Source organism: Hirundo rustica, chromosome 11, assembly GCF_015227805.2.
Source record: "Hirundo rustica isolate bHirRus1 chromosome 11, bHirRus1.pri.v3, whole genome shotgun sequence".
NCBI classification, from domain to species: Eukaryota; Metazoa; Chordata; class Aves; order Passeriformes; family Hirundinidae; genus Hirundo; species Hirundo rustica.
In genome coordinates, this window is record NC_053460.1 from 8,147,708 (window position 1) to 8,166,592 (window position 18,885).

At 44.2% G+C, this 18,885-nt stretch overlaps 1 protein-coding gene across 10 annotated transcripts in view; it reads right to left on the reverse strand.

Annotated features, from left to right (window-relative positions):
• Positions 1-16,671, reverse strand: part of NUP93 (nucleoporin 93) — a 78,350-nt gene extending 61,679 nt beyond the window's left edge. For 2 of the 10 annotated variants that reach the window (XM_040075197.2, XM_040075190.2), the window contains exons 1-3: positions 16,625-16,668; positions 10,938-11,151; positions 10,270-10,387 (exon numbers count right to left, since the gene is read on the reverse strand). In XM_040075197.2, the coding sequence (XP_039931131.1) occupies positions 10,270-10,387; positions 10,938-11,116 (297 nt within the window). In that variant the 5' untranslated portion in view covers positions 11,117-11,151; positions 16,625-16,668. Of the gene's footprint in view, positions 1-10,269; positions 10,388-10,937; positions 11,152-11,342; positions 11,361-12,884; positions 13,008-15,893; positions 16,030-16,186; positions 16,527-16,619 lie in introns of those variants that run through there. The other 8 variants (XM_040075191.2, XM_040075192.1, XM_040075199.2 and 5 more) reach the window with 8 other exon arrangements.
• Between the last annotated feature and the right edge of the window lie 2,214 nt (positions 16,672-18,885).

Genomic DNA, 18,885 nt, shown 5'->3' on the forward strand with positions numbered 1-18,885 from the left:
CCCAAATGCAATCTAAGAAATCAGCTATGACTTTACTATCAGCTAACCCCATATCCCTGAATCAAGCCTAGGATAGCCAACTGAAGGATTCAAAAAGGTTTAATAAAGCTGCTGAAACTGAAAGTGATGGGTTTACCACTGCCCTTCCTCTTTCACCAGCCTCTGAACAGCACTTGTGTGACGCTGGCAAACCATCCCTTTGCTCCCTCAAAAATACCACATGTGACAAAACCTCTCTCCCCTTCCCCCCTCCATCCCACAGCAGACACTGAAGATAACACATAATGCAGAAATTGATGCTTGAAAAGTACAGTCCACAGAGACTTCTACTGCAGTCACACCACCTGGCAACACGGTATTTCATTCCTCTATAAAGCTATTTTAAAATTAAATCTCTCCAACCTTCTCAAGCCATTTTTACCAAGCAACAATTAGGCATGAAGTTCCAATTAATCTAAAAGATGATCTGTTAGCTATGGCTCATAATGCTGCATAGGCATTTTGGTACCTCTGCAGAGTACCATGCATCTTGCATGCTTACTGAAATACAAATAATGGAATGGTATAGGCAATTTCCAACTCATCTCCCTAAGCTTCTTTCAGCCATTTCCACACGCACGGAAAACCAATGAGACATCTTGCAATAACTGCTTTTTGCTTGAGTAGTTTAATATTTTAGCTCAAAGTAAACAAGTAACTCTTTTGCACCCAAAATAGTGTCAAAGCAGAGACTTAAGTGCTGGGAGGAGGTAATACATGAATTCAGAGCAGACAAGCAAAGGGAATGAACACAACTGGAGTAAGGGAAAAAAAAAAAAGAGGGAGTGGAAGAAAGATGAGAAATAAAGGATAGGAAAGGAAACAGGAGACACTGAGAACAGAAGTTGTGCCAAAAAATCTAAATAAGCAAAACAAATGCATGTATCCTTAGTTCTACCTCAAAAGGCTGCAACTTTCTTTCAGGAACATATCTTGGCAGGAGTAAGAATTTCATTTTGACTTCAAAAAGTAAAGTTAAAAAACATCCCTGCACACAACCCAAACATTTCTTCCGCAAACTGCCAAATTTTCAGGTTGCTGTTTTGTATGGGGAAGCTTAAGTACATCCACAGTTTGATGCCCAGTCACTGATAAAACAATTGACACCCTTCTCTTAGTTAATGACTGTTTTAAACCAAAGCTTGATAATGCCTAGGATTAAGATTTTGACTGTGGAGTCAAACTGACTAATTATGACAAGGGAGAGGAGGGCATGCACAACAATATACCTGTGGCCTTTTCCAGACTGCTAAATTACACAAATGGTTTAGTAATAAACCCCAGTGGAATTCATCAGTCAGGTAACACTTTCAAGAGGCTTGAGAAAATGAGGGGAGGGAATTAAGAGCTGCAGCAGCTGCTGCTTTTCCTAATAAATTTGATGAACTGCTTCACTGAAAACAGAGTGTCCAGGGTTTCATGCCATTTGTGACCACAGGAGTTCAGCAAGAGAGTCTGGCCACTCACATTACAGCTTTCCCCTGTGAAAGACTGATTTGCCCACAGCACCATGAGGGATTAATTGAGAAAAATGGTCAAGACAATGCTCATGTAATAAAGACTAGCAAAAAAACCCACAAAAATATTAGTTCAGGAGAAAGGTAACAATTTCACCTCTCTTATAGGTCAGCGCCAAGCCCCTCTGGTCTCATTTCAGATAAGTTTGCTGAAGATCAGAATTCTTTTTTTGCTACTGCACTTCAGAAAGCTTCTTCAGCTTCTTTCTCCTCTTTTTCAGAAGAGCTAAAAAGCCATATTGATTTAAACAGGCAAATGTTAATTTTTTGATCCGACACCTATGACTTAACTCCATTAACTCACTGCAACATTGGGACTGAAAGCTGCCGCCATCGGTGAGAAGTTCCCTCAACACCACCTCTGTGTGGCTGTGAGCAGGGCTTCCCAAAGCCAGGAGCCTCCATTTCCAATTTCCACAGAGCCACTAGAAGGTCATACCAAGGTCCACTGAGAAAACTGGATTGCTTTAAAAATAAATATGCAAAGAATAATTAACCCCCTTCCAAATTATGGTCTTGTACTGCTACTATACAGAATGCCGTTCATATATTAGAAATCTCACTTACCTTCTTGTTAATTTTTGACAACTTTTTTTTCCCCCTCAAATGCAACACAGATGAACAAGGTTCACTTCTGTGTATAATCAATTCCACTGTGAAATTGCAGCACAGCCCTGCAAATTTTTCATTTCAGAGCTATAATAAAGGTACTGGAAACTCCAAATCCTCTCCTATAAGGTCTATGCTTTATTTGTAACGTTTTTAAAATTGTTACAAAACAAAACAGGAGTTATGCATTGCAAAAGCTACATTTGACCCTGAAATAAATAAATAAACCCATTTCTTTAATCTAAGCAAGTGCTCTATCACACGATATGTGGAGGGGGCAAATTGCCAGGTTGCATCTCAGCATTGCTTCTTCCCACCAATCCGTATAAACGCAGAGATGAAACCATTCTACTCAATGTTTCCTGCACCATGAAAACATCAGTTCCAACAGTTCACTTGCACATGCTGAGCACACACTGTCTAGGTCAGTAGTTAATAAAGACCTCAGTGAGCACGGAATTAATGGGACAGCGTGAGCTAAGAGGTACCACATTGCCAGAAGTGACGTCCTCCTGGTCAGATGCAACACAGATCCTGAAAGGCTTTAATGATCCCACAGTGCTTCTTGCAATAGTAACACTGCTGCAAAGCAGGGTGTTGCAGGGAAATTCAGGCTCAGGTCCTCACACCCAGGTTTGCTCTCGAGTTCCAGCTATGAAAGGATCCTGCACAGCTGCCAAGAGAAGTGGAGATGTCTACACCTCAGCACAGGAGAGGCTGCATTTTGGGTATGTGGTGTCCAAACTGCTTTTTTATACTGTATTTGCTCCTTCAATACAAGGACTACAAGTCAACATTCAATTAGAAATTGAAACCATTTTCAAACAAGGGCAGAGCTACATGGCAAAAGAAGAAAAATGTGAGGGGGAATGAAGTCAAGCGTTGTGACTCAAAATCTGGTATGTTTTAAGATGTTTGAAGTATCTGTTACAAAAACATTTATTTAAAGTTTATAGTTGTCCTGATTTGAAATGCAAAGAACATATCTGGATTAAGCAGACAGGAAATTTGAACTGTACCAGGACACAGCAGAATTTAAACAGATCAATAAATACAGCTACTAGAAGCAGAATTCCCAGTTTTTCCATATCATGACCTTGCATTAGCATAAAGTTCTGAAATATCTTTCCTACCCTCTTATTTACCCATGATAAAAGAGAAAGATCATGTATCTTCTCTCCCTGTTCCCAACCCCTTATGGTAAGGAATCCATGATCAGAACCATCATGAAATGGAAGATCACCACATAATTACTCCAATTAGCATGCAACCAAGTAAACAAATTTTAAAATAAGTCAGTATCAGAGTATTTACTGAATGACTGTATTCTACATTAAAGGTAGCATGGTTTGGGATTTTTTGGGGATGTGGATGTTTGTTTTTAAGGTTAATAAGGCCAGGGTAATTTAAAACTGCACTAAACCATGCCAATAAAGCAGTAATGAAAACTAGAGAGAAATTGCTGCTTAAATGTAAATTACAAACGTGAGGGGAAAAGCAACAAGCAAAAAAAAAAATTCCCAAGCCCTTTTTTCCCCCTCCTTTATTTTCCTATGTTATTCAATCACCTACCTGATGCCAAAAAGAAGAGGGGTGTTTTGGTTTCATTGGGTTTTATTTAACTTAAAACCAAAAGAGACCCCCAAACCCCACGCTGGCTATAAACCAGAGAAGCCTGCACTCATAAATCCTAGTCCCATCCCAATCCACACACACCTTGGTACTTCCAAGGGCTTCCTTCCATCAGCACAAGCCTTGGGAGGCTCTGGGCCAGCCTGTTCATTCAGAGGGGCCTGGGGAGACTGTCGGTGCCAGGGAGGTGGCACACAGGCCACCGATCCCCTGGCTGCTCTGCCAGCTGCCCAAGGCCCTGGGAGCCAAGGAAAGAGCACAGGAGGCTGCAGTTTATGTAAAGTTGTTACACATTTCTTAGAAGAAGGAGATATCAAACACAGCAGAGATGAGCTGAGGAAGTTGCTGTAATTTATATTTCCAAGGTCCACATCCCTTAGCTCCATTCGCTGCCCGTCAAAATACTCATTCATTCCCCACCACTGCTTTCTTCAACTGAGTGCAAACTGCCTCTAGCACACTTAATTACCAGGATACTTATATTCTTAATTTACATGCCTAAATATGTACATTAAGGCTCAAATCCTGAATGAAATCAGTGAGACAACCTAGGCAAAGAAGGCAGCAGTGTTTGATACTAGCATGCGCTAGTAAAGGGAGGACAAAAAAATTACTTCTAAGAACCTCTGAAGAGAGGTATTTTTGGAGCCAAACATTTCTACAGTTTTTGAAGAATTCACAACCATGACCACAAATAGTATTCTTCATTTGGACTGCAGCAATGCAAAGAAACCAACAGCTAATGACCAACCCTGAAAAAAACCAAGGTCAAAGGTTGTCCCCTTGCACTCACCACCAGGGCTCTGCAATGGTTAAAAGGACCCCACAGCTGTGCTGGCATCATTGATTGGGGTGAACAAGGAAGCGACAGAAAAATAAAGCCACCTTAATTTCAAGCTCCATTAGAACTGAAGGACTTGGGGGCGGGAGGAGAAATCAATGTTTGGCAAATGAGAAAGGACAAAATCTGCAAAAGGAAAAATGCATTTTCAGGCTAAGCTAATGCAAACAATGGATGGTGAACAGCACTTGAGGTTGGCCCTTTAAGGTTGTGTCAGCATTTCCATTTATAAACTCTGATTTTAGTTACACTCTAGTAGATTACCACAGGCTTTGGTATTATTCTAGCAGATACCACAAAGTATATCACAAATGGCAACATAAAATAGCAAGAAGAGCTCAGTTGTTGAATAATGCACCCTTTCAGTACCTGATGTCAGAGTAAGAATTTTTCAGTTACAAGTCATACACATACATACACATAAACAGAACGTACAGAGCTGGGGAGAGCTTCCTGCGACCCAGATTCCATCAATACTTAGAGCAGAAGTTAAGCTAGCTTTGATACAAACCCTGTTTACAGCACTTTGAAAAGCTTCAAAATATCCCAGATATTTAATTTCAGTCTATCTGTCTTGCCACTTGGAGTGATTTCAGCCTAACCCTCTGCCCTCATTTAGATAAAAGCTCTTATTTCTGTATCTGGACCTCCAGAGAGCTACTCAGTCAATACTCTGAATATCCACACCCAGAAATCAAAACCAAACCCTAGTATGCAACCTTTCATTTCAGTTCTGCCTAGGTCAGAAGGCCAAGGTGAAACATGTACAAGTGAGATAATTCAACAAAATTTTGCTTCAGTGCAACAGAGCTAGGCCTTCACCTCAAACTTCCTAAGCAGACAAGCAATGCACTCATTCATTTTAGCATTCATTTCACAAATCTGCACAGAGCTGGACTGAGCCAGAAAAATGAGAGCAAAACCATTTTTTAAAATTACTGCCATGACTCTGGGCTTATTTTTTTCAAAACAAAATATACAGGGGACCAAATCCAGTATCAAGTGACATATTCCAGATACAAATCCCACCATAAGGCATAACACACATTGTAACTAAATGATCTTAGCAGGAATAATCAGGCCTTGATCTAGCAACTATCTCCTACCTGGTACCCCAAAAATCAGTTTCACAGTGCAGCACTGAATCTGACCTCCACACATAAAGCAAACAGAACAAGTGCAGGGGCCAGGTCCCACCTCACACCTTACAATAGCACTGCCAATCCAGAGTCTTGGAATAACTCCTCCTCTGGCTGCCATCACTGCAACCTGAGAGAGGACCTGCTGTGACAGTGCTCATTAGAAGAGGACATCATAGTTTGCATCTTTGGAAGAGTGAAGAAATACCTTTTTTCAACAGAATGGCAATGTTATGTTTATATGCATGCACCCCATCTTTAGGACACAGATGTGCATGATCAAGTCTTAGCCTGGATTCTTAAAAAGAAACAAACAAAAAGACCCAAGCATATAAAAACATGCTAAATATAAGATCGAGAAGCACTTGACCAACATGTTCAGTTTTGAAAAGATTCTGCCAAAATAGGGCATTTTGACAGTTTAGAAAAATCTTGATCTTTATAAACTCCAGACATAAGAATTATGGTAAAATGGATTTATTGCAAGAAGTGTTTGTTGTTCTGCATGCAATTTAGTAACACAAAGTTTGAAATGAGAGAGGAAAAATACAAATTCCTATAATTTGATGGCAAGTCTAGAATCTTTTACATAATCTTCCCGGCCTACTGCTCTAGTGGGAGATATTTCCTGGACTCACAACCCTTTTATGTGCAAGCAATCTACATTTTACAACTGATAAATAATTCAGATAATTAACTGAGCTGCAATTTGGTGCACTTTTTAGTCAGCACTATAGACTACCATTTAAAGAGTTTCTGTACAGAAAGAACCTCCTGCTTGTTAACCCAAGCTGAAACTTCTATTAAGGTGAATTCCTAGATTCTCTTAACACTTTCTGAACGTCTTCAGCATCTTGGGACTTCATGCCCTAGGATGCCCCCCTCTAATTTTTCTTGCTGTTTTACTCTCTATATAAGAAATAGAGGTATTTCCTGGCATTCTCCTTCTGCAGTGCTGATTGCCATCATTTAAGAGATTAGATTCCAGCATGTCTCTCTGTGATGGCCTCCCACAGGCTGCTAGAACAGACTGCACTGGAAGAAGGAACAGAGACAATAAATAAATGAATGCTTTAGGTAAGAACACAGGGAAAGCTCAAGGAAACTGCCAGAGCTTTCTAGATGCAAAGGAGTGACAGGGGAACACATGGCAGAAAGTCTAAAGAGTATTTTTGTGCTGTAAGGGCTTTGTTTAGAAGTCAGCAGGACCCTAAAATTCATACAATAAAGACTTAATTATATCTGTAGCCTTCACACAACTGCAACAGTCAGCAAAGGCTATGCATTCCCTCTGTGCCTCTGGCACAAGGGCTCGTATTCACCACCTTCTCCTGTGCTGTGGTGCACTGCAGCTGCACCAGTGCAGCCCCACCACCTCTTCAGAGGGAAGGGGGCACAGACCTCTAGTCTCCAGTGCTCACCCAAAGTTTCAGTCTCTTTGGCAAATGATGATGTAAAGTATTTATTAATCGATACGTGCTCAAACTGAAGATTAGGGGACAGATATGAGGAACCACATAGACAAGAATAACTGAAGTGTTAAAGAATCTACAAATAACAAGGTTCATTCAGATGTGATTTCAGGCTAAATAAACTTGCTGAAAACTACATAGGATTGTGAGTCTGTGTTGAGCATCAGGAAAGACAGGTCTGAGGGAGGACAGCTGAGCCTACACCACTGATGATAAAGTGTAGACCAAATTCATTAAGAATATGTGAAGAAGTTTTTGCTGGTTAAAAAGACTAATGATAATGGCAGAAGGCACAGGCTGAGGGCTCGATGCAGAGCAGAACAGGCCTTCCCAATCCACAGAATTAAAATTTACCAGTATACCTGTGTAAATACTGAGTAACAGCAGAGGAACAGTGAAGTCCTGTAAAGAAATAAAGCAGACCCCTCCCTTATATCACTGCATACTGCCTTCCAGATACAATGGGAACAGCTTATGGATGAAGGATTCTACACAGTGCACACACAGGGAGAGCTTCAACTGTCCCAAAACAAACACATCTGAAGAAGACTTAAGAAACTATCTAGGAACAAGGAGAAGAAATGCCAACAATCATCAGGTGGTATAAGAAAAAGGCAACATAGAAAGAAACTTTTGCAGCACATCTTGATCTAAAGCATCAAATAATTTTACGACCTTCTTCATTAACAGAGGTAATTAGAGGAGTATCAGCAGTGTCTAACACAAAGGTCCTCTTACATAACTAACAAAAACTTAACAAAAACTATTCTAAAAGTGCTGATGACTGCATATCAGAAGCTACAGATGGGTACAGAGACTAGTCCATATGCTAAGCAAGTAACTCTCAGGTACAGACCACAGTTGACACCAGCCAGACAGCTTCAGATGTGACTGCAAATATCCTCAGAGCAGAAGATGATGTTCTTTAAGACAAAATCCTTGCAACCATTAACTGCAAAAACAAGCAGGGACAAAACATTTAAAACTGACATTCAGCTCATGTGCCTTCCAAGATGATCTGAAGTGGAGCCCCGTGCCATGCCTAATCTTGCAAATCACTTTTAGCTAATTGACAATGAATGTTTTCCGCATATGGCCTGCAAAAAAAAAAGTAAGATTCAAAGCATACAAATATTAGGCCTCAGAGATGAGTTGTTGAAGTGATCAGTGATTAAATCACTAGTGTTAATCATGATTCAACATAGAAAACAGGGTACTTTGATTTAAAGGATTGATTTTAATCCTGTTTCTCATTTGTACTTTTTAGCTGTTTTCCTGAAGAAAAGGCTGAATCTCATTGGCGAATTCTGCCATTTAAACACATTGATTTGCAATTAACCATTGGTTTTATGTTAAATTTGGAGCTTTTCCTGAACAGGAGGATACATTCAAATATCGACATGGGCGATTAAAAAAAGGTACTGGAGGTAAGAAAACATACCAAGATCACTACTGGAATATCCCAGAATCACCACCTCAAATAAGGCCTTGAGGTCTGGTATAATTAACGAAGAATAAAATCTTCACTTTTTAGTTAGGTAACCAGCAATAATATAAAATAGGACTATTATGCAATCATATCAATTTTCTCATGTGTCACAAATCTCAGCTCCCAAGAGTCAAGCGCTCTACTGCTTCTGGGCTTGAGAATCTACACTAGGATTCTTCTTACAACAGAAAGGAAAAACAGTAGAAATCAAAGAATTAACAGCAGTAGTAAACCTAAAAAAAAAAAACAACCAAAAAACCCCCCACCCAAAACCAACAAAAGAAACAAAAAGGAAAAAGGAGAAAGAGGCAAGAGTTGTTGAAAAAAATCTAGACAGAATGAGGTCAAGAAAGACATGTACCAAGTTTAACATCATCAATTAGAAAGACAACATCAGAAATTGGGATAAAATGAGAAAAGACAAAGTGAACAATGCCAGTGGTTTAGAGCTTTCACTCTATGATCAGGCAGCAGATAAAGTCTCCAGAGAGTACTAATCTTCAGTGAAAGAGAGGCCTTAGAAAACTGAGGTTAAATAAGTCTGCCTGAAGACAGGAGACCACAGGGCTCCTAACACTAGCATGAGATTCAACTAAGGGGCCTGCACCCAAAACAGATGGCACCAAACGCAAAAATAAAACATACACTAGATAAAACAGGGTACTTTTCACATGTCTCCCTTCCCCTCCTGAAGTTAAGTAGTTTAGCATACTACTTCTGCAAAAAAATAAGAACTTAAAACACTTCTGACCCTCCTAAGTGAGCCATTGCTAGAAAGGACAGAAAAGATGAGCATCAAAATGATTAATGAGTAATTCAGACTGTTACCTTCAATGCAACCCACAACATCAATTCCATTACCAGCTCTTAACTGAATAATGAATATTGCAGGTTTTATCATTAAGATATTCTACAAAGGCAGGCAATGATCAGAAAGCAAAACAAGGCCACAATAATTTCTAAGACACACAGGGAAATTTTACATCAAACTTTACAAGATAAAATCATCTGGTAATGCATTTGAACCACAGCAAATTCAGTCTATCACCAAGACAAGGGTACGACATCTGCGATACAGTGAAATAAAAAAAGCTATACTCACCTCTTTTGATTGTTGACTTAAATGCTCCCTATCCCAACACCTCAAAAGTGTCTCAAAAATGGCTCCAGACGCGTTTTTCCAATCAGACATAAAAAAGATTTCAAAACTATGAGAGAGGTATCCCTGCACAATTTAGGCTTGCAAGGCCAACAGAGAGGTCCACAAACGGAATAAGTATGCACCTAGTTCCTCTTGACTTCAGCAAGAATTTGGAACTTAAAGTACTTCTATTATCTTGGTGCTTCTTAATGCTGCTTCTCATGGCTAACTCAAACATCTCTCAGCACTGAAAGCAGCATCTCTCCACTGCACTTCATCTAGCCAGTGAATTAAACAGAAAGCAAGACTATCTCCACAAAAGCCTTTGAACAGCTCTGAACCTCAACATAGGCAAGGGCAGTGTAATTCACATGTCAAAAATGTCCCTACCTGGATGTCAGTGTCCTTCACTGGTTCAAGAGGCTCAAATGTAGTGGCTGCACTTAGACTCTCAAGTCTCTGAGAAATGTGGGATATGTCAAGCCCTTTAGATCCAAGAAGAACCGATCTATAAGGAAGAAATTGTACAGATATGAAATTAGTATTGAACAGACAAAACTCTAAACCCAGACTCACTGCCAATATTTAGGTCAGCAGCTAGCCATGTACAGATAGTGCTCCTGAACATGTTACAAGAACTGCACAGAACCAAACTCTGAATAGCCCTAATGTGTCTGTGTAAACATCTCAGCCCCGCTGAACTCTTTCTGCTGTTCCACTGCAGTGCTGCACAGCTGCCAAGTCCTTCCAAACAGAAAAAAAATATACACCATGCTGGTAAACATCTTTGGCAGCAGCCAGAACAAGGTACTGCGCTTTCCAGCTTCAGCGTCCAAAATCAAGAACAGTAGTTCCTCAGATAAATCCTTCAACTATCCTGTTGTTTTTTGGAAGTAGGAGAAAGGTTGGAAGAAAAAAAGAGGAAACAGGCTTTGCAGTTATTCTAAAGGAACAGCTTTGCAGTCATTCTATTTCTCCCAGCAGGACAGCCCCCGTGTTGGAAACCAAACCCATAAACAGCTTCCACGCCGTGCGCGGTGTCCCGTGTCCGTACTTACGCCTTCACGTTGGCGGTCTCCTGGGAGGTGCGGGTCAGCGTGCGGGAGCGCAGGCGCTCCCCGGCCTGCTGGATCTCCTGCAGGTTGCGTTCCACGTGCGGGAGCTCCGAGATCCCTTCTGTCTCGGCTGCCAGCTGCTCCGCCTGCTGCAGCAGCTCTCCGAAGCCTTCTGTGTCCATCTCTGCCGCAGGTTTCGCTCAAGACACGCAGAAGCCTTCAGGGAAGAAGGGAAAATTCTTGCTCAGCTATAAACAGCTTCTGCGCTTGTGGGGTCACAGACAGACCAGCAAGAGCACATCTTCTAGAACAGCACATGCCGTCTGTCCTCCCCAGGCAGTAAACATCAAGGAAATCCTTTCACGTGGTCTCAGAGAGTTTTCCCTTGCAGGACTACAGTCTATGGACCTGTCAGAAGTGGGATGCAGATGCCATCTCGCAGTTCAAATTTTGCCTTAAAATAAAGGAGGTTGAAAGCAGAGAAGTCCCTGTGAAGAATTTGGTGCTAATTTAGCTGTAAACTATTTGCATAAACACATAAATAGATTGCTTGGAGCACTGGACTCCATGATCCTTATGGATTCTATCCCTTCCCATTCTATGGTTCTGTATTTTTAGATATTATGAAGAAAAATGCATACATGTGTAAGCATAAAGCATAGGAACATATGAGGGCTGAAAACACACATAAACATGAAGTTAAAATTAACAGCAAAACAGTTGAGCTATATATAGGTGCACACAGACAGCCGTAACTAGCAATCTGTTAAAAGGTGTCATTAATATGTCATTATGTCCATATGTCATTAACCCCCAGCCAAAAGAAGTAAGTGCATGTTCTTCCAGTTTAGAAGACCTGTGTCTAAATTCAATGCCTACAGGAAGTTTTACCAGTGTAAGAATTCCTTGCATTGACTCAGTGACAGAATAATTAAAGAAGTCAAAGCACAAGGCAAGGGCTGTAACAGAAGAGGCACTAAATGCATCATGCAGTTCTAAACTCAGAATGGAGCCCGTTATTTTTTACAGAAAGGACAAAAGCATACATGCTTGGGATTACTATGGAAAAAGACATGTAGCTGCAATGGTGTCTACATTAACCAAATATGAAACCCCAAACCTCAATTTCACACACCAAATCATGGTTTGCAGCTAAACCAGCTACAAGCAATAAGCATCAGGCACCTCTCTAAGGCCACAGAAGATCACAGAAATCTGTGGTGCTGAATGGTGCTACAGAGATGGAAATCTTCAGTACAGTCCCTCTCTCATAGCTTTTGCACCAAACCTCGGATGAAATAAGAGAAAACATCTCAAGCATAAACTTAACTGCTTATAATTTACTCAAAAGTAAAATCAGTGGAGAGTATCTGGTTTGAGGAAGCCCCCTAAGAAGAAAACAGGGATTTTTAAAAATCAGCAATAGCCTGCAATTCAAGTATTTCTTTGTACTCCTCAACTATATCAAAGCAATTTTACAGGAGAATTTGAACACTCCTCATGTTCTGAGTCTCACCACCATTCCCAAGTACACCCAGCAGCAGTAGCAGCGCTTTCCTCTGTCTGGACTAATGATTTAAAAGCACTGCATGATGATTCATTAAGACATATGCAGTTTGAGAGAGAAAACGATCCCTCCTGCCTGGATGCCAGGACAAACCCTAACAGCAGCATCCAGGAATGGAGAATTTCACAAGCACTCCCCACACACTTCTGTAAAGCTGAGGGAGGGAATGATTGTATTTGCAATGACTTGTTAATCAGGTGAGAGAGCAGAGACCGGATCTGTTTGAACAGATTAGCGTGCCACCCAGACAGAGGGGAACAAGGAGGAGGGTGGAAATAAGCAGTTTCATGCCCTGCAATGCAGTACAGAACATCTTCCCAGTGTTTACTTGCAATAACTCAGATGCATCCCTGCCAGGAACAGCTCTGTTGGCAGACACTGACCAGAATAGTCATGCTCCTGTACATCCAAAAACTGATCAGATCCTCTTGGAGCAGTGACTGTGAGAACAACACGGACACCAGCTTGTTTTGATCCGATCTGGTCCATCTCCTCTCTTCATTACCGAGATAAAAAGCTGGGAGTGTAAGAAGCACCAACTTCTCAGACTACTGAAACCAAAAGCGTGAAAAATCAGTGCCACAGAACTGATGCCAAACGTGCGCTTTTTACCTGCAGACATTGCATTAACACCATGTAAGATCTGTCACATAAGTTTGCCGGTGTAGGACAACTGCAACAACTCTGAGACTGAACTAATTCAGCAAATACTGAATAAACTGGTTATTTTGGAGCAAGGTAAAGTACCTGTGATTATAATCAAGCACTGGAAGAAACTCAAAACTCAGAGAGCCAACACTAACCAGCTTTTTCTAAGTGACAGAATTCAAACATTTAGACTAAATATTCGTATATTTGTAACAGTGCAAACAACTTTGTCTCCACCCTGACAGAATGTACTGCATTCAGGAGACTGCAGTCTGACTCTTCATGCTGCTGTGCAAGATGGAAACTGCTTCCACAGTAACGAGCACAGCGATGGCAGATTTTCATGTCTGGCTGGGGAAGGAGCAACAACCAACACCTACGAGAAAGAAAATACTTCAGAAATTAAACTGACTTCGGTGAAACCAGATTGACCTTGGGCTAAAAGCCAGGACTGAAAAAGCTCTTCTGTAAAACAACTTTGATGACTTATCAATAGAAGCTGCTGCATTAGACTACAATTCCATTAAACCCCAGTTTAACTTCCCCAACATTTAAAACCGCACATAAGCACTATATATTGTATGAGCTGACTAAATTTAAGCCACAAAGAAAACAGAAAAGATGACAGGTTTCTTAAGTCTATTCAGACTGATTACAATTGATGACTTCTTACCTAAAAAACACTAAAAATTCAAGAGCACTATGATGCTATTTTAGGAAGAAAACTGTAGCTATTCTACTCCAAATACAGCCACGATGAACATTTTACTGTAATAGATTCAGAAATATACAAGGCTGAAATACTCCAATGCATGTGCAAGTGTCTGCTGTACTTCACATATTGACAGGGTTTGTGTCAACTAACCAATCAACTTTGAGAAACAGTAAAAGAATTAGGATTTTCCAGAGGTCTGGGAAAAAGAAAGGAAAAAGATGTCACAGGGGAGAAGGAAAGCCTCACCCACTACATTCTGAGTAGCTGATGAACCAAGAGTTCCACAAGGTGCAGAAAGATTCTTCAAAATGGGACACAAAAAGGAAGAAATCAGTGTTGGCTTCTCCAAGAGGCTCTCACCTCAAAGGTCTCAAGAGACCCAGTCTGATAAGTCAGGATCAGCTTCTTGTGGAAAGAACAAGAGCACAAGTAGTAAGAGCAAGCCAGCAATGCTGTACTTCCTACAGCCCAGATCTGAGATAAATGGTTTTTTGACAGGCTCCAAGCCTAGGCTGCAACTGAGAGTGGAACAGCTTCTGTCTACTAAGCTAAACATGAAAAAGAAAAAGGTCCATTTTGCAGGCCTGGGGAATTCTGTCTGAACAGCAGCAGTATTACCGAGCTCTCACATGGCACACGGCACAAGGAGATATCCAGACATCTCAAAGAAGCCAGCAATGTAATCCCCATGTTACAGACAGGGGAAGTGATTGAGAAACACAGAGACGATAATCAGAGAGGAGGTGGACAATTGTACAGCTCAAATACCTGCTGCATATTTTCAGCACACCATCCTCTGGTCCGTAAAACACAATAATGTTTATCAAACCTAACAAACGGAAAGCTTCCATACCCTAACTACACTAAACCCAGATAAAATTACAATAGGCCACTTTATAAACAAGTGCCTGAAAGCTTCATGCTATATTTGGTACCCCATCTGATACAACAGCCTGTTCCCCCTGCAGCAAAAGGCAGATGCAGAAAAATTCTGAACAGATCCCAAAACAACCTTCAAAACCTATTGTTTCTTCTACCACCGACCAATTAACGCTCCTCTGCATCCTATTAAAAAAATGGCTTTGAGTCCTGCATATTTTCTTCATCTCATCTGGAGGTGTATGGAGGCAAAACACCAATCTTCTTATGACCCCAGAGAGCCCTTACAGCAGGTATGTTGAACAGAAAGGGTTTTTCCAAAGTTTTAAAGGCAGTAACATTGGGTCAGTTGCACCTGCACTGTGAGAAAGGACAAGAAAGGGCACACGACACTTCTCTACACTGTTCATCATTTAATGTGGACCTGAAAAGTAGGCATTTATGTGATTCCTACCAAAACACGCTATCACACGTTTGCCAACACTTCCTTTTATCTGCCATAAATTCCTCATAATGGTCTCAAGTCCCCACTGTTCTGAATAACTGACTCAGCTGGCAGTTTTGCCATCTTACCACTTTCCTCCCCCCTTTTCCAAACAGTCTTTATTTTAAGCACTCAACTTGCACAGAGTGGCAAACTGACCCTCATTAGATAGAGCACTTGGTTCAGTATTTTAAGTTCCTTAGATGAAAACCCATCTCCTCCCCCCCACTGAATTTCCTGTAATAGCAGCATCACAGAAGCTTTATGGATTTAAATGACAGAATCATATACATTCTTCTAAGCAATTCTAAGCTTTTTCTATTTGCAAACTTTCCCAAGGAGTAGGAAAACTTTTTAAGACACAACATAAGTGAAACAGCACTAAAGCATGCAGGAACTGGTGTTCCTGTCTCACTATCACCCTGGCTCTCCATGCCATACCTACTGTCCCTAAAACAACACACCCAAATTGCAGAAGAGAACCAGTCCTTCTTTGCACCTGGACATTTCAAGCCTTCCACTAAATATTCATGTATTCTTCTAGTATCTGAACGGGTCCTACAGCAAAGCCAGAGAGGGACTCTGTAAGGAACTGCAGTGGTAGGACAAGCAGTAACAGATAAGCATTGAAGAGGAGCAATTCAGATTCAGGAAGGAATTCTTTACCGTGAGGGTGGTGAGGCACTGGCACACGTTGCCCTGGGAGGCTGTGGCTGTCCTACCCCTGCCAGTATTCAATCCTGCCAGGTTGGATAATGCCTTGAGCGACCTGGTCTAGCAGAAGGTGTCCCTGCCCGTGGTGGGGGTGGGGGGATGGGGGGTGGAACTAGATTAATATTTAAGTCCTTTCCAACCTCTTAACATTCTAAGAATCCCTAGGAACCACCCAGCAAACCCACAGTGGGGAATAACAACCCCCATGCACAGAACCCAAAACAGACACCAAACCACACACATACACAAACACGTTCTCCTGAAATCTTCCCAGACAACCAACTTCTGCTTCCTAAAGCACCAACACTGTACTTTGGTTAAACGCTAAAACTCCCCTTCTACAGCCGGGCTTGGCACTGGCGACCGGCACAAACCCGCTCGGAAGAACAGACCCCTCCTCGCGCATCCACAGCCGGCCCCGCGGCAACAGAGCGCGTTATTGACAGCAGCGGCTTCCGGGGAGCCCCAGGAGGGCCCACGAGGAAGCCTGGAGCGCTCCCAGCCAGCCTCCCGCCGCAGCGGCCTGCACGGGCCAAAGAAAACAAGGGCGGGGGGGAGCAGCTGCCGGGGGCTCCGGACGGGGCGGGGGTGCAGGCAGCGAGCACCGGAGACGGGGAAGAAGCGGAGGGAAGAGGCGGAGGGAGGCTGAGCCCCCGCCCGCCCGCGCGGCACGCTCACCTCACCTGCGCTCCGGGCCGCCCGCCGCACCCGCCGTGCCCGCGCCGCGCGCTCCCATTGGCTGCCCTCCCGCCCTTCCCCGTCCTTCCATTGGCCGAGCCGCCGCGCGTCCCGGCGCCCCGTGCCTCTATTGGCCCAACCGCCGCTCTCCGCCGCGTGCCGGTTCCCGCCCCCTCGCGAGAACAACTTTATTGAGGCGCTCGCAGGAGGGCGCGGATCGAATGGCGTGGGAGGGGCGGGGGGGGGGGGTTGCTTCCGGAGGCCGCGGGTTCGAGGCTGCGTCCCGCCTACCCGCGCTGCGCGCCACGCCGCGACAAAATCGCCGAAAGATGAGATAGACGGACGGAAATAAATATATGGTTGTTCCTCGCTATTCCTCCTCTCCCTGCTTAGTCAGCGCTGACTCCTGCTGGCAAACCCCGTCTGTGAGCTGATTTCTTGGGGAGGTAAAATGAGGGTAACGAATTCATCCCGATTTTGCCTCCTCCGGCCAAATGCACCAGCAAACAAAGGCACAGCCAGCAGGTACTCTCACCATCACCTGTACGGTGGTGTCCCGAGGGTGTATAGCGGTCCTCTCTGGTCCCCTCTTGGGCTCACACACGATAGCCCTAAAACAGATATTGCAATGATACAGGATTTGTTGGGCAAAATCTGGGAACTGGGAAAGGCCTGCTTGTGTAAGATGATGTCTGGGCCTTGCTACTGTTCCAAAACACCCATCCATCAAACCGTCAAAGCTGAACAGATTTCCCTATTAATACGGTCTCTAACTGCAGATTTTCCCGTGTTAGAAGCATTTCCCAGGCCAGAGGCAGCACTGGCACAGGCTGTAGTCGCTCCTCCTGATTGCCAAGTCCGCACAGGGGATCAGGGCACATTCTTGCCTGTCGCTTCAGTTTGAGCGGAGCACTTGTCCCCGGCAGGATGCCCTGGTGGGACAGTTGTCCTGGTGTGATGGGTGTCCTGATGGGATGGGTGCCCTGGTAGGGTGGCTGTGCCACCTCAGCTCTCCCTGAGCCCTTCCAGGCTCCCGGGGCACCTTTCCAGAGCGAGGAGAGTCCTTGTCCGCCCGGAGACCAGCGCTGGTGCCCTCCGGGGCGGGACGGGGGAACAGCCGTCCTGAGGGGCCGGGACCGGGCGAGGGCAGACACAGGCAGGGAGCGAGGGAAGCGGGGACAGGCGGGGAGCCGGGGCCGGGCGGGCGGCGGTGCTGCGGGCAGGCAGGTGGCAGCAGATCCCTGTGGAAGGGCTCGGCGGCACCGGCAGTGGAGCCGCCCGGGAGACGCGTTCCTGGGGCGGGAGCCGGGTCCTCTGCACAGGGACACGGGGCGCTGTGCCCTCTGTGGGTGCCCGTCCCCCTGCACTGGGCGCACAGGGCGCCTGTTCCCTTGCCCAGGGTGCGCAGGGTGCTATCCCCTGTACGTCAGATGCCTGTACCCTCCATACTGGGTGCCCATCCCATGAGCATAGGGCGCTTCTCGTCTCTGTGCCGGGGGTTTTAGACTGGGTATTAGTCAAAATACTTCACTGAAAGTGTTGTCAAGCACTGGAACAGGCTGCCCAGGAAAGTAGTGGAATCACCACCCCTGGAGCGATCTAAAAAACATGTAGATGTGTCACTTGGTTTAGTGGTGGGCTTGGCAGTGCTAGGGTAGGAGCTGAGTTTGATGACCTTAGAGGGATTTTCCAACCTTTCCAATAATTCTGTGACTCTGCTCTGGGTAATTTCCGCTCCGCACTGGGTACATTTTCCCTCTGCCCTGCGTGCACGTCCCCTGAGGGCAGGGCGTTATCTCCGCTGTGCACACGTGCCTGTCACCTCTGCCCACGGTGTGTTTACTCTCTGCACCGGGTGCGTGTCCCCTCTGCACACAGCGCTTGTCCCCTCGGCACAGAGGCTCCTCTCACGTGTGCACAGGGCGCTCGTCTCCAGTGCACACAGGGCATCACTGCTCTGCACAGAACGCATATCCTTTCTGCACAGGGCACTCGTCCCTCCTGCGCGTGGTGTATGCCAGCGCCACATCCATCATCTCCCTGGGATTCACACACAGCCAGAAAAAGCGGAACTGGATGCAGCCCCGTGGGCAGCTGCAGGGTTGCTCGTTTGGGAGTGCGCCCAGGACCGCCCTGCCCTGGCTCCCCTGGGTGCCCAGAGGGGATGCACGGTCACCTCAAACCACCTCGGCAAACTGAGCTGGGCTTTTCTTTGCGGGGCTGGATAAAGCACATCAACTTCTTGGATCAAGCAGAGGCTCCCCTC